The sequence below is a fragment of the Nothobranchius furzeri genome, chromosome 9 (genome assembly GCF_043380555.1).
Source record: "Nothobranchius furzeri strain GRZ-AD chromosome 9, NfurGRZ-RIMD1, whole genome shotgun sequence".
Classification (NCBI taxonomy): domain Eukaryota; kingdom Metazoa; phylum Chordata; class Actinopteri; order Cyprinodontiformes; family Nothobranchiidae; genus Nothobranchius; species Nothobranchius furzeri.
In genome coordinates, this window is record NC_091749.1 from 25,090,625 (window position 1) to 25,106,088 (window position 15,464).

Genomic DNA, 15,464 nt, shown 5'->3' on the forward strand with positions numbered 1-15,464 from the left:
AGCAGTAGGAAGGCAGCCGGTAAGAGAGAAACTTAAGAAACTTTATTGCTGGAGTTGTTTTCTGGTTGGCTGTAGCTTAGCCACCGCCTACTAGCATGGTGATGTGGCATGGTCATATTTGTTTGACATCAATAGTTTGCACTGCATAGCACTGTGTTTAAGACTTTGTTAGCAACATTTGATAGACTCTGTCATCTGCTTTTGTAAATTTTAGATGGATTGCGCTAAAAGGTTGAAATAAATGATTAATTTAAAAACCAATAAACATGTTTAAGATATTTGCACTGCATAAATTATTAAAACATTTAAATGGTTAAAATAAAAACAATTATTTTGAAGTTAATTGTGAAATGTACTATTTTGTTGGTTCTCAGTGCAATTTTAATTTAGTAAAATGTATAGTATGGGTTTGTCGTAACCATTTGCATTTACAAGTTTCTTGTTTGAATTGTTTTCAAGGTTTTTACCTGCACGAGACCAACCACAATCCTAAACCTTCTAAAAAAAACCTACAAAATAAAATGAAGACGATAAGGAAAAATTGCGTGGTCCTTGAGTAAAACCCAGTCGTATAACACTGCAAAGACTCTGCCTTCCCTTTCAAGCGGGTATTCTACACAATTTAAGGCAAGACTTGACATTTGTTTTATAAAATAAAAACAAAACGTAAATTAAAGCTCTTAAAAAAAGCAGGCATCTGACACTGGATCCTCTAATGCAGGGGTCCTCAAGAATATTTGTTCAAGGACCAGATTTTTTTCCAGCAGACACTGTGATGCTCTTCTAAAATACTTAAAATTTCTAAAATACAGTATCACTGCTGCACATCAAATAATCAAAAAGAAATGTTGAAAGAGCTGTGCTGGTGAAGCTTCTCAGTCATCCAGGTCATGGCAATCCAAAGGGGTTCACACAAAGGCAACTGAACTTCTTTGGTTACTTGAAGACGTTTTGCTTCTCATCTGAGGAGCTTCACGCTTATGAACTGTAGCTGTCTGTTGTTGCTTTCTATCCACACCCCTCCTTCCTTTCCCTGATGAGTCGTTTGCCTCCATTGTGTGGGGGTGACTGTATTGATTAGATGCAGAAGGGTGTGACCTAGACTGAAACTGTTTGGGGATTAGGTTCAGAGATGCATTTTATGGACTAGAGAGGTGAAACCTGAGTCCTCCTCCTCTATTTAATGCAGGCCATATATGCCTTATTTTACTCCTCTCTCCACCCATCCATCTTCTCTGTCCAGAATGTGGACTTTGTCATCTTCAACAATGTGTCCCTTGTCCTTCGGGTGTAGGTAGACTGCAGAGTGTTGACCTGCAGAGGTGGCTCTCCTGTGTTGTGTTGTTTGGTTTGCCCTATGCAGCAGTCTGGACAGTCCTCGCTGCACTGGACTGCATAAACGCCACCGCTAAGCTTCTGTTGGGTAGTCTTGTCCTTTGGATGGACCAACTTCTGTCTGAGAGTGTTGTTGAGTTTAAAGTTCACTGAGATGTTGCGTTTTGAGGGCTGTGAATTTGTAATCATTTTTGATTGCAAAATGCTGATTTCAGTTTGTTTAACCCTTTGATGCATAAAGGTCACTACAGTGGACAGGTACTCAAAATTGTTATTTATTTGTTTTTGCTATTAAGCACAGCTGTTGAAGACTTTATTGCATTTGAGCCCCTCCATTTGGACTTCAGTAAGCCAAGCCAACATATTTCATGCTCAGAATGCACGTTGTCCACTGAGATCGACATGTAATAAAATATTTGTAAATTATAAAATTTTACAAAAAATATTTGTTGAAATTTGTTTCATTCACGCCTAAAGACGAGTGAAAAAAATTGTTTAAAAAATCATGGTTGAAGATTTCATAATTCATGCATCAATGGGTTAATTTGATGTAGAAAAATGGTAGAACACGCATTTTCTCTATTTGTGATTCAGTAATATTTGGGGGCCGGGTTGAAAGGTCTAGCAAACCAGATGTGGCCTGTGAGCCACCATTTACAGCTCACTGGTATAGAGAGTTGTGAGAATCATGTTCAGCATCAGTAGGGTCTGAGCTTCATCATGGGTGGATAGCATGTGTGTACAATCTGATTTCTAGCAGCAAGACAGAAATAAAGGCAAACACACACACACACACACACACACACACACACACACACACACACACACACACACGAGTGACTTGTGGTCACTCTTTCCAGTGTAGTTTTAGTTGTGTTTGAATCACATAAAAAGGTTATGTTGGTCTTGTTGCCAAGGCTCTGACGTTTCTTTAGAGTACAGCTTGACAACTGAGCTTGGTCAAAAGAGAAGAACCAACGGGAGGTCTGAGGATTCTGTTCTCCATCACTTAAGATACAGCTTTGAATTACATCCTGAGATAGTTTGCCATCGATCCAACCCTCTAGTTCTGTTTGTGAAAGCTCTTTGGATGACAAGCAAAGATGTCTGTGAGGAAATAAATTATTTGGATTGTTTGTTTCCTGAAACCTGTTGGAAATGTCAAAATGACATCGATATGACACCTCAGTAGTGATAATTAAATGGGTTAATACCGTTTATGAAAAGATTAGGCTGCGCAGTGGTTAGAGCTGTTGCCTTGCAGCAAGAAGGTCCTGGGTTCGCTTCCCGGCCTGGGATCTTTCTGCATGGAGTTTGCATGTTCTCCCTGTGTGGGTTCTCTCCGGGTACTCCGGCTTCCTCCCACAGTCCAAAAACATGACTGTTAGGTTGATTGATCTGTCTAAATTGTCCTTAGGTGTGAGTGTGTGTGTTTGTCCTGTGTCTCTCTGTGTTGCCCTGTGATGGACTGGCTCTCTGTCCAGGGTGTACCTCGCCTGATTGCCCATTGACCTCTGGAGATAGGCACCAGGGGAAAAAGGGGAGTCGAAGGCCAGTCCAAAGTCAAAGTTATCTGAAATCCTAATTATCAAGAGTAAACCACTAAATCACAGAAATATCAAGCAACCCACACACAAGCACACGAGGAGAAGAGAAAAGTCTGAACACTTCCGTGCCCACACTTCCCTGTAACTTCTCCATGACTGAGAGCCAGAGAGCAGCTTTTAACAGCTGTCAAGTGATTGTCAATAATTCAACACAGCTGGGCACTGGGAGACGGGTGAGGCAGAGGCCACTGGGGCCATCTTGTGGCCGAAAAGGGGCACTGCATGTAACAGGACATTTTCTGCTGTTTCCTGAAAGCTAAACCAACAACAGCCGTCCCCATCGTGAATCAAAATGGGTGAGTCCATGAATGTTAAGTGACAGTGTGACGACGGGGACACACCGGCCGCTGAAGCACCGGGAGGCGAAGCGCTCACGAAATTCGGCCGCTGCTCGCTGCTCCTCAGTTCAGACCAGATGCTTGTTTCTCCGCTCCGGTCGAGGCGCGCCTCGTAGTTTTTCTTTTAACCACTTGGTGTTCTCCATTTCCTCTCCGCCTTTTCTCTGCTCTTTTCCTCTACACCCCTCTCCCCTTGCTGTTTGTGTGTTTGTACGTGTGTGTGTGAACCTCTGGTGTGAACCAGTTGTTAATAGCCTATGACTTTCTGTCTCTGTCCTATTTGCTCCGGTTGAAAGGCACCCAAAACCACACTCCCTTCACGTGGTCACACACACACAAGTTCGCTTTGTGTATGTGTGTGTTCATATGGTTTTTATTCAGTATCTGTTTACGATCACATTTGATTATCGCAGAATTGTATTTTGAAATGTTTTATTTTGTTAAATTTACCGGCCTGCCTCTTATGTCTAGGTTTGACTTCCTGCCAGAATTGACGCGGTTCACCTGCGGCTCGCAAAAAAAATAGAGCAGATGCCGAAACGATCGCTGCACGGCGCAGGCTGGAGCGCCGGCGCTCACCGGGCATGGGCACATCGGCGGCCCATGTGGTCTATAGATTAGGATAACAAGGGCGCCGAATGAAGGCAGTCCCCGTTTCGTGGCACTTCGGCGGCCGGTGTCCCCCCGGCTTGACGTAGCTCTGTCAGGATTTTCTAATCCTAGAGTTTCACCGTCTATTTTCCATCAGAACCACTGCAGCAGATATGTGTAGGAGACTATTTTCATGTTCAGCCTGCATGTTAAACTCAGAGTGACCAATTATAATCAGAAATAATAATTAAAAAATGGTTTGGTCTGATTTGTATTTATTATGGGTTTCATCAGTTTCAGGGATCATTACGGGGTTTCTACCAGTTTGACAGATCTTTCTTTCTTTATTGACCGTGTGTCAAAGAATATGTTGAATAAATGTTGAAGCAGTAAATATCAATATTTACAGATGCATGTGATGACAGAACACAAAACACCTCATGAGTCTGCTCCGATACTGGTGTGTGTCCACATCTGGTCTCTGACCACCGTGTGGTCTGTGTGGGAGGCAGGAACTTCCTGACCAGGGTGTGAGCCCAGCTCCTGTTGTTGAAGAGTGTGCACTAAGGCAGGGGTCACTGAGGAGTAATAGGATTGCTCGGCCTTACTCCTTCTGATACTCTGGTGGTGACAGTCCTCCTAAATCATCCTCACATCTCTGAGCAAGATGGAGGACCAGGCGTCGCCTCTGCCCGCCCTCCCTCCTGACTGCAGCCAGAGCTCTGGGGCAGATTTTCCTCCAGCAGGATTGGAATAATATCCACTCTGCATCCTGTATTTATCCACTGAGAAATAATGTTCTGTGGTTTACTGTGGCTATGCCACATGTATATCAGACCTTCAACTTTTGCTGAACCTGTCATCTTAATGTTCTTAAAATGGAAGGAAGACGTGTGTAAGGTCAGAGTGCCACTTAATCTCAGGAGCTGATGTCCATGAAAAGGCAACGTCTGAAAATAAACCGAGGTGTTCCTCAAAAAGCAGCCTGATCGTTGTAAAAATACGATAATTACAGAAAAAACATGATTTAACTGTCCCAAAATTCATGGTTCCATCAGTTACAGTAGGTGGTCCAGGTCCAGAAGCAGCAGAATGCAAGTAGTGCTCGCTGCAGAACCACAAAGGCGGAGCTGCACCAGTCAGCCCCGCCCATCCCTGAGTCAGCCCCGCCCATTCCATCAGTCAGTCCAATTCCTTCCAGTTGTCAGACTTAATAGCATTCTGGAACCAAAGAGGGTGTTATAGCTAGTATCATCTAAAATGCAAGATTGAGGATGGAGTTGAGAGGTTAACTGAACCGTTTTTGTAAAGGTTCCTTATAATAAAAAAATCTAACTTTTGGAACTTTTTACCATGTTATACTGTCATTTCCTCATGAGAAACACGCCAAAGCCATTTTTGGCCTCATTCACACATTTTCCTCCCATCTCAGCTTCATTTTGGTCCTCTCCTCCAAAGCGGGTCTGCTCTTGGTTCTAAAATCTGGATATTCTGTGAATTGTCTGACAAATTATCTCTGAAAACGACTTCTACTGAGACACCGCCGAAAAATCATACATCCCATCTACAAAAACACACTGGATGGCACAATTACATGTGACGCCCCTACCTTGTTATCAGATGTAGTGGTGAAGTGGTTGTGCAGTCAGCTTGGCATGTAATTTTGCGCAGGTTCGCCTCCCGGTAACGGCACCAACTTTTTTCTTCTTTTCTAGCTACACTTGCCAGTACTATGTTTTTAACCATTTATTGGTATACCGTTAAAAATATAATGTCTAATGTGTTTGCTTTTCTATTTATTTATTTAGCCAGTGTGAGTCCATTTGTGAGCAGAGTTTCAACTAAAATGCTGTTTAGGAAAGACCAAATTCAAATAACTTTTAGAGACATAAATCTTTTGCAGAAAATAAACATTACAACTAAATTATAAACAAAGTAAATGTTTCAGCTGGCTAAATAGATAGCTGCCGACCCCACCGAGAGTCGCAGTGAACTTTGCTTCAGTCGCCATGTTTATGACAAACTCAGCGTTGTGGTGTGTGACGTACGCTACTCAGTGCTGATTGGCTCGGTTAGAATTCTCAGGGGGCGTGGTTATTTGAATAGGAGAGTTCCCAGACCATTTCTCTGTGCAGAATTAAACAGAAGACGAGTCTGGCAGGCCAGGCTATCAAAGTATGGAAACCCCAGGAAAACCATCGCAGGAGCAGCCAAGTTGCCACCCCCACCCCCCAAGAGGTGCAAAGGATCACGCCAGGGGGCAACCAGAAGCCATTGCCCCTCGATAGACACACTTTGGTCTTCATTGAAGAAGAGGAGACATTCTTCCACATGTGAACCGTTGGGTTTGTATGTGAACTTTGTAGTTTGTATTTACTCAGGTAACTTTGTCTGATATGCAAACGTGTTTGTCTGAAGAACAAGTCTGTATGGAGCCAGATACAGTTCCACTTATCTGAATGACACCAGAGGAGTCACCTCACAACAGGAAGAAGTGAGATGAAACAAAAACTCTAAACAGAAGTCAGATTTACTTCTGTCCCTGCAGATCTGTCCAGAGGAGGGACGTGGACGAGAGATGGTCCTGAGACTGAGTGCAGCAGGGGGACGTCCTGTGAGTGGAACAGATCAGCCCTTTGGACAGCGATGACGCTTTGATTAAACTGGTGGTTTTATCTCCACCGATTTCAAAGCTGCTTTCAAACTATCAATTAGACAGAATTAGAGAGCTATCGCGTGACAGCAATTAGCTCAACAATGCTACATTTATCTCATCAGTGGAAGATAATTCGTGAGTCTGAAAATGCACATGAACTCTCAGCTGTTCCTCATTGTTCGTCCAGGCCTCACACACTCGTGTGTGAGAGATGAGCCGCTTTTAGTTTCATCCTCCAGGATATGATGGAATTCCTAATTTGGAAAAATGTTGGTGCAATCTGTAGCCCCAAGTTCCTCCTTGTTCCCATCACCATGACAACCAGAAGCAGAAAAGCCCTGTATGGAATCTCACCAACAGACCCGAGCAGATCAAACTCGTATTTGTTTTGGTTCAACTGATTGGTCCAACCAGCTGTTTTGTCTCTGGAGAATGGATGAAATATGTGGAATCATAAGAAATTGTTTTCAAAATGTGACCGTAAGGTATCTGATCACAGAATAATCCTGTTAAGATGGAGACACCACTCCAGAGAGGAGGTAACCAGAGGGCAGTGAGATGAAAGCTGCTTGTTCTTTATCAGGAGAAACCAACACTCCCGTCAATCCGTCTAGATCTTTGTCAGCCTCTTCCTGCGGAGGTGGTGCTCAGACTGCAGCCTCGCAACAAACAGGAACAGGAAATCTAAGCGTTAGCAGAATTTAGCAGTTGCTATTTCATTACCTCGTCAACAAATGAGGGCATTAATTGTTTTTCTCTTTCAGCGGTTCAAAAACAAAACAAAATTAAAAACGTCCAGGACCAGAATAGATGGAGCACCGGAGAACCGAGAACACAAATGAAACACAAACGGATTGATGAACATTGTTCTGTTTTTGACCCGGTTTCAGATGGAAGGCCTCAGGCCCAGCAACAGAACCCAGAGAAGGTTGAGGTGGACCCAGCGACTGCGAAGAGCAAAACAGTTGAAACCATCGCCCCTCCAGCTGACGGAGGATATTTAGTTTGTTCCATCATGCCCAACATAACCCTACTCGCAGTATACATCACACCACCCCACGACGTCAGAGGTGTACCATTACTCTTCTTGGCACCTTGAGTTACCATGGTGATGTACTTCTCTCCAAAACCGCCACAATAAAAGACCAAAGGACCACCACCAAGGACCCACTGGATCCTCCATGACTAGTGTGTGTTTGACAGCGTTATGTGTGAATCTAAGAACTTTGTTTGAACTGCTCACAACACATTTAGAAGCAGCAGTTTGATACCTCGCACCATTCTCATGAGTTATATGAACATTTTAAGGTCTTCCTGGAAAAGTTGAGCAGGGTCATATCGTTGTTAGGCACTCCCCACCTTTTGGGTCTATTTTGAATCAGACCTTAACTCCTGGAGAGACGAGTCCCGCTGTAAAAGCAGAGAAATCTCTAGTGGTCCCAGTAGAACCAGAGCAGGTAGTCCTCTCACAGTGGGAATAGACCAGTGCTCAGAATGTGCATTATCATCATTTTTTTTATTGTGAGAAATATGCCTTTACGTTGTTCACCACTCGAGGATGAGGAGAATACATAAATAAAACATTCTTACAAAATGTTGCAATAGATCACAAATCAAAACCATTAGTTTTAGTTTTTTTTTACACTGGATTTGTTTTATACATTAATCATATTTACAGTTTGCCCTTCTTTTTTACATTGCTGAGGAACAAAAGTGTACCAGTTAGTACAAACATTTCCTTTGACTGAAAACAGAGGTATCAAAGCTCTCCTCATTCCTCCTGAGGACACGCTGGCTTCTACTCTAGTGCATTTAGTCATTAAGGCTATGTGGGGTCCACCTGATGGACACGTCGGTCTCATGGACAGGCTGGCCATCGGTGAGGGAGCTCTGATTGTCCCTGGGAGAAAGGGGCTTGTCTAAGCCTCGTCTTCGCCCTACATTAAAGCTGTTTCTCTGAATTATAATCTGACAACTTATTTGTTCCTTCAGTCGATTACAAAAGCAGACGGGAAATGTCACAGAGCATCACGTTTTCTCCATACGGCGGTGACCCGCTGGGAAATCAGACGTGCGGCGGCAGGGAGACGCAGGAGGGGAGAGGAGTTTGTTTATAGGTGCAGCGCTCCCTGGTGGTCAGAACACACCTGAAGGAATGGGAGGGGAATTTCACCAAACCCATCATCCATCAGGCCACGTAAGCTGCTAACAGGACCAGGTACCACCTGGATCCAGAGTCCACGAGCAGGGACTTCAATGAGACGGGAGGGGAGGGAGGCTACCTGTCCAGCAGGCACCTGTGCTGCCCTGAACATGGGCTGGGTGGGTCCAAAATAACAGGACAGGTCCTTCCAGAGACACATGAGAAGAGCCACCAGCTGGTTCTTTACTCCAACACATCGTCGCTCTTTGAATAAACGACGACTACAAACACAAAACAAAGCAGAAAAGTAAAATCCTCTCGACTCAAACCAATTAAAAACAAACCAATCACTGCTTTGGGACCAAAGTGCTGAAAAACACAGAGTGAATAAAGTGAAATGATCAGACTCAAATGTGGTCATTAAAAAGCTGATAAATCAACAGATTCGTCCTCAGCAGTGCGTGCACCGACTCTGTAAGCAGAGCTGTGAGAGGTTCAGACATTAGTATGCCACCTGCAGAGCTACATGCAATTAAAACATGGAGGAAAGCCCCTCGTCTGCGCTCTGATGAAGGATGAGGGCTGCAGAAAAGCTCACCGACGGGCAGATAACGTGGGGATCAAGCTAATATCCATCCATGGTTCTACAACACACTAAAAGGATATGAATTGAGCCATTTGACACGGAGAGATAGCGCCGCTCAATCCTTTCATTACTGCACAGTCTGAAAAAATCTGAAGTTTCACTCCAAAATGAAGACAACATGATTTAAATACATGAAAACCTCATCATGGGCTGTGACTGATGGCATGAAGCCATCACAGAGGATTACCTCACCCATCAGCGGCCAAATCCATTCTGCTGACAAACTACAGGCTAATTCAGAGGATGTAATCACGCTTCATATTGGAGGGAAACTGTGCAGATAAAGAAATGTTGCCACGACAACAGCATTTCCCTTCAGTGGTTGCAGTCTTCAATTAGCAGCTAATGAATGTGATTAGCGGTGAGGACTTTCCGGTGCCGCGTGGAATTCTCTGACATTCAGACGCGTTTCTGAGCGGCAGTGGGAGTCAGCTGTGTCTGTGCATCTGGCTGAAGTCACACGGAAAAACCTCCTGATGGTGTGAATGAGCAGCCCCTTATGTGGGCGGAGCTTCATCCAAAAGGGGGGAGGGTGGCCGGTCGCATTTTCACTGAGATGGTGTCTAAAAATAAGGAGGTTTAAACATTTCTTTGTGGAATCAGGCAGTTATGTGAGTCATGACTGAGTCCCAGGATAATAAAACCCTAAAATGACCGCCTCTATTAACTAAAATCAGTGGTTTTTCACTTTAAAATTAAACTTTTCCCTTTATTGTTGCATGGAGGAGGTTTGGAGAATTAGCCAGGCCCTTCCGAAGAGGATCCCAGCGGTGTGGCGGTTGCATGTCACTTTGTAGAGTCTGGGGGGGGGGGGGTTCACTTGGCAGGAACACACTCCACTCAGGGAATTGTAGCAGGTCCGTGGCGATGACTAAGAGGAGGAGAAGGTCAGCACAGTGCCTCAGCAGAAGAAGATCTCCCCATCGATATGAGGAGCCGGGACACACTGGGGATCTGTGTGGAGGAGAGCAGACATCATCACACAGCTAAGGAAACCGCTTCATCAATGCTTTTATTTTGAAAAGTGCGTGTGAGCTGTAAACACAGCTCCCCCTGAAATCTAGGAGAGCTAAATAATTCACTTTCCTGACTCACATATCGCAACAAATCCACGAAGCATCTCAGTGACCTGCATGACTTATGAATCCGATCTGGGGGGGGGGGGAGTCAGAAATCAGAAGAACCAGGAAGTAGCAGCATTCAGGTGTGCTGCTAACTTTGTGTGGCTCACTGATAAACGTCCACACGCTTCACGTCTGTCTCCGTCTCCGTGAGGGATGGATGGTGTTTTTTACACATTAGTCTTAGAATAACAGCCAGGCCCGTATAATCCTGACACGGGTTTTCTTGCTGTAGTCATCTCTCCTCCTGGTCCAGAGCGCTGACAGATTGCCCACTCATCCTCTGATGGATGAAACCAGTCCCAGCAGACACACTTCTTGGATCTATGCAGGAGTTTATTTGTAGACTTTGACCTGTCTGAAGGTTCGGATGTGAGTTAATCAAATCAGGAACACAGCTGCTGGATTCACGACTGAACTAGAGAGCGGGAGCAGAAACCTACAGACACTAACAGGCCACAGCTGCACCCAAAGTCAGTTTTAACTGATTACACTTTCAGTTCACACTGATGGTGCGACGATTCAGCGACTGCAGACGACAGCCACATATGTACACAACTACAAGTGAACACTGAAGGGAAAGTTTCAGCCATTCCCAGGTGTGTGTGATGAGCTAGGAACGGGTCTGAGTGCAGAAAAAAGTGTGTTGGTTCAAAACAACGATTACAGGGTATCTGCAGGTTTAAGGGAGCCAAATTTAAGACTTTTTAAGACCTTTTTTAAGGCCACTTTGACCAAATTTAAGCAATTTTTTAAAATTAAATTTCAGCTATAATTTCCAGCTATTGCCTGGATCCGATGCTAACCACGTCGTGAACGTGGGATTAGCCATCCAGTTACCATTAATGTTGCACATCCCCATGGCGCAAACTCCCACTAGCATGCTCATCTAAAAATAGCCCCCGTCACAACCGACCGAATGTGTACGGTTCCGCTTACGCCAATATCATACACAAAAAATGCTGACCACTAACTAGAAATTCACGAGAATTTTATAGAAATAAAAGAATCTTGTTTATTGGGTCTTTGGTAATTTAAGACCTTTGGAAACTACTTAAGGTTTATTTGTCATTTTTAATGATTTTTAAGGCCTTAAATTTGGAAAAGCAAATTTAAGACTTTTTAAGACTTTTTAAGGACCTGCGGATACCCTGGATTACCAGCTGATGTTACGTTCTAAACCCTTACTGTCCTCCTGGACGTGACTCCTGGATGCTTTTAGCTGCTGCTGAGAATGTTCACATGCAACTGGGCTGCCAACTTACGGGGCAGAGCTAGCTCCACAGGTTGAGCGGGTTGTTCAGTAATCGGAAGGTTGCAGGTCCGATCCCAGCTCCGGACAGAGAATTCTGCTGTCGTGTCCTTGGGCAAGACACTTAACCAACCTTGCCTGCTGGTGGTGGTCGGAGGGACTGGTGGCGCCAGTGCTCGGCAGCCTCGCCTCTGTCAGTGCGCCCGAGGGCAGCTGTGGCTCAATTGTAGCTCATCCCCACCATTGTATGAATGTGTGTGTGAATGGATGAATGATACACTGTAGTGTAAAGCGCTTTGGAGTCCTTACTCTGAAAGGCGCTGTACCATTGCAGGTCATTTATCATTTAACTAGATTCATTTGAGGAGACGTGTGAAAGGAGGACGGTGGAGAAGATGAGCTCCATCTCGCAAAGCCCCTCACACCCACCGCGTTCCACTGTGGAGACCATGGACAGCTCCTTCAGAGGCAGACTGAGACATTCCAGATGTAAATCAGAATGCTACCGTAGGTCTTTCATCCCCTCAGCAGTAAAAGTGGACAACTCCTCAGTTTAACTAATACTGGCATTATCCTGGTACACAATAACATCAATGTAATATTCAGTATTTGTTCAATACTTGTGCAATTCCTGATGTACACCAGTATGTCTGTGTGTCTCTTATGCTGCATAGTTCTGGAGACCCAACTTTTCTTTGTATTCGTTGTTTTTAGTGGTTGACGGTTACAATAACAGCTTACTGCCTTTGTGTGTTTACCTGTAAACACATTAAAATGGTGAAAAATAAACTGTTGAAAGTTTTAAGAGAATTTTATTTGGGCTTAAAGCTGCCTCTACTCTGAGTTATTGAAACTAGCATAGGGAAGCTTGGATGTAGAGAAAATATCACGACCAGAATGATTCTGGTCATTCTGGAAAGCTGATTAACGCATCAGATCGTTTATTATGGTCTGTGTCCACATTATTCGGACACAGACCAAAGCTGGATCTTTTAAAAGATGAACTTTAGAATCACCATGTTGGGGTCCTGCCCTCATGAGAAAATTACTACGCAGTATTTTCTCCAAAAGACTGCCATCTACGCCCTGAAGCGTAAATAAATAAGGCATATTGAGATCAGCGTCAGCAGGGACCTCATCTCCCATGATCCTCTGCAGCCGGCAGCAGCTTAATGACGTCATCAAGCAACGCCAACCCTGGCCGGCCCCCCCAGAGTCCGGCCGCTGGAGGATCTATAAAGCTGAAGCGCAGAGCGGAAATCGCTCTCTTTTGTCCAGGGTTTTCATCTGGTTTGGAGAGACGCTGCCTTTGCTTCTACCGATGCGTTGGCACGAGGCCTGACTGCTGGAAGCAACGGAAAACGCCATCTGGTCCGTTTGAACACCGAGGGACGCTTCGGGTTCGCTGACAAGATTTTCTTTTTCCCTCTCTCTTTCTCTCCCGATTTCTCTTATAGTCCAGAACAAGCGGTCGACCGCGTGACCGCTTTAAAATAAGAGACGGTTTCTCTCTTTCCGTACCAAAACGCCATCGGACATCTCAAAGTAAGATCCGTTTTTTTATTGTTAATATCTGAGTTTGTTCATGCTGTGGCCAGGCTGACAGACTGTTTTAGATATTCCACTTGCCTTTGATTGATCTGTTGTTTATTTTCTTGAGCTTTGTGAAGCGATTTGAGGGGTTTTTGATTAAGTTACTGTGAAAGCTTGCCCACATCGCAGTTTGACGTTTGGAAAGACAAGCTGAACACACACACACACACCCACACGCGCGGTTCGGTTCTTTGTTCAGCCAAACAAAAGATCCGCCATTTTGTTTTCAAAAACTCCCTCCATTTTGGTAATCAACCTATCACTACCTGGTTACGTCATGTTACCCCACCTATCGGATTAGATTATCACGTCACATTATCATTTCATTGTTTCATTGCTTGTTATTCGTTTGATTAAAATAAGTTGGTTGATACTGATTGGCTAATACTTTGAAGGAGCTAAGGTGATCATATTAGTCATTAATGTTATTGCCAATTAAGTTTTGTCTCAAGTAAATTTGTCTGTGCTGGATAAAATACGACTACTGCTCGTTAAAGGAATTTTACGAACTTTAGACAGATTGATAGAGGGTCAGATTCGTTTTTCCCCTATTAAAGGGGGTGGTGCCCCAAGGCATATCCACGGATATCCTAATTACGTAATAAATCTGTAAATATTTCCATATTTACGAATTTTATTGATGAATCCAAAGAGTAAGTAAAGCTTACAAATTATTTGTTGGCTAATAATCACAACAACCAACAGAAAAAAGTATTTCTGGAATCATTGGGAAACCCCAGTATTTCTAAATTAGTAGCCCCACTAATTGGTCTACCCAGCATGCACTGCTGCATGAAACAATACAGTCTAACCAGAATCCAGACCTCCATCATACATCCTTCTCTTTTGTCTCTTCCTCTTTGCAGAAGTCAAAATGAAATGTCGTGCTTCTGACGTGAAGTCTCCTTCACAATAAAACACACTCCGGCTCTCGGACTCACTAGTACATTTAATAATTCATGTGGATCCATCCGTACCTGCTGTCTGGGGGGTCCCCCCTTTGCTCTTTTTCTTCTTCTTCCCATCTTTGCTCTTGTTCTTTCCCAGCTGCAGGAAGCTCTTGGAGATCTGATTGTTGGCCTCGCCACCCTTCAGGCTGGAGGAGGTGGAGGCGAAGGGATTCAGGCCCTTCCCTTTGGTTTTGGAGCGCTGGGGTTGTAACCTGGACAAGGAGGAGGAGGAGGAGGAGGAGAGCTCCAGTGGGTCCAGCTCCAGGGACTGGGAGCTGCCGGGGAACAGAGACTCATCGGATGTTGTGGAGGGAGTTCTCTGGAAGCACAGGAAGGAGGTTAGGCGCATGAGCAGCTGTGAGTGAATGGTCATGAGGCCAGCTGATTCTCATGCTCTGATGTTAATTAACTATAATGCCTGATTCCAGAACAGCTCTGGCTCAGAAAATCAAATCAAAAGGTTTTACTTTGGTTATCTGTGTGGGCCGCCCTGGAGCTGCTCCTTCAGCTCACCTCACTCAGACCAACCTCCTCCATCTTGTCAATCTGCCGCCTCACTGAGTCCTTGTCCCTCTCCAGCTTCCTCTGAGCATCTCTCAGTCTCTCCAGGTCTTTCTGGTACTCCTCCTTTTTGCTGTGCAGCTCCTGCTGCTCCTCCTCCAGCTCCTGCTGCAGCTTCTGCATCTGCTCCTCCTGCATTGGTAGGGAGGGAGACATGCACAGTTTTACTGTAACGCTGCTGGAGAGATTTCTGGCCTTCCACAAAGCAGCAGCAGCAGAACTGTGAGACTACAGAAACACCAGACAGCTGTGACCTGCTCAAGGTCAGAATAAAGAGTGTCTGACGATTCACAGGAAAAAGCATCAAGACTAGTCTCAGGAGTTGAACTGTTCTGTTCCATAAAATGAGCCTGAATGGCACTTTTAATGGCAGAAAAAAAGAAAAACCGTAGGCTCTACTGGTGCTGAGGTAATACTTTAGAGTCCTCTGATTTGCCTGTTAGAGCGGACGTGTGCTTATGAAATGTTCACTTCACTTCCTGTTTCCTTTAAAGGAAGAAGAATTTAAAAGGTTGGACATCAGTTACAGGAAGCTTCACATATGCAAATACGAAGGATTTTCTTGTGAATTTAGATAAAACACATGTTGAATTAACAGTGGAACAAATCAGCTGTGATCCAGGATGGAAAGAGGTCTGACAGTGAGTCACATCTACTGATAATAGCTCTAC

General features: G+C 44.4%; 1 protein-coding gene across 4 annotated transcripts in view; it reads right to left on the minus strand.

The window, feature by feature from the left end:
* Positions 1–10,055: 10,055 nt before the first annotated feature.
* LOC107381977 (A-kinase anchor protein 13) overlaps positions 10,056–15,464 on the minus strand; it is a 201,188-nt gene continuing 195,779 nt past the window's right edge. For 3 of the 4 annotated variants that reach the window (XM_070554723.1, XM_070554721.1, XM_015953921.3), the window contains 3 exons: positions 14,746–14,925; positions 14,260–14,551; positions 10,056–10,270 (listed from right to left, as the gene is read on the minus strand). In XM_070554723.1, coding sequence (XP_070410824.1) covers positions 10,218–10,270; positions 14,260–14,551; positions 14,746–14,925 — 525 coding nt within the window. In that variant the 3' untranslated portion in view covers positions 10,056–10,217. The remainder of the gene's footprint in view (positions 10,271–14,259; positions 14,552–14,745; positions 14,926–15,464) is intronic. The other variant, XM_070554722.1, reaches the window with a different exon arrangement.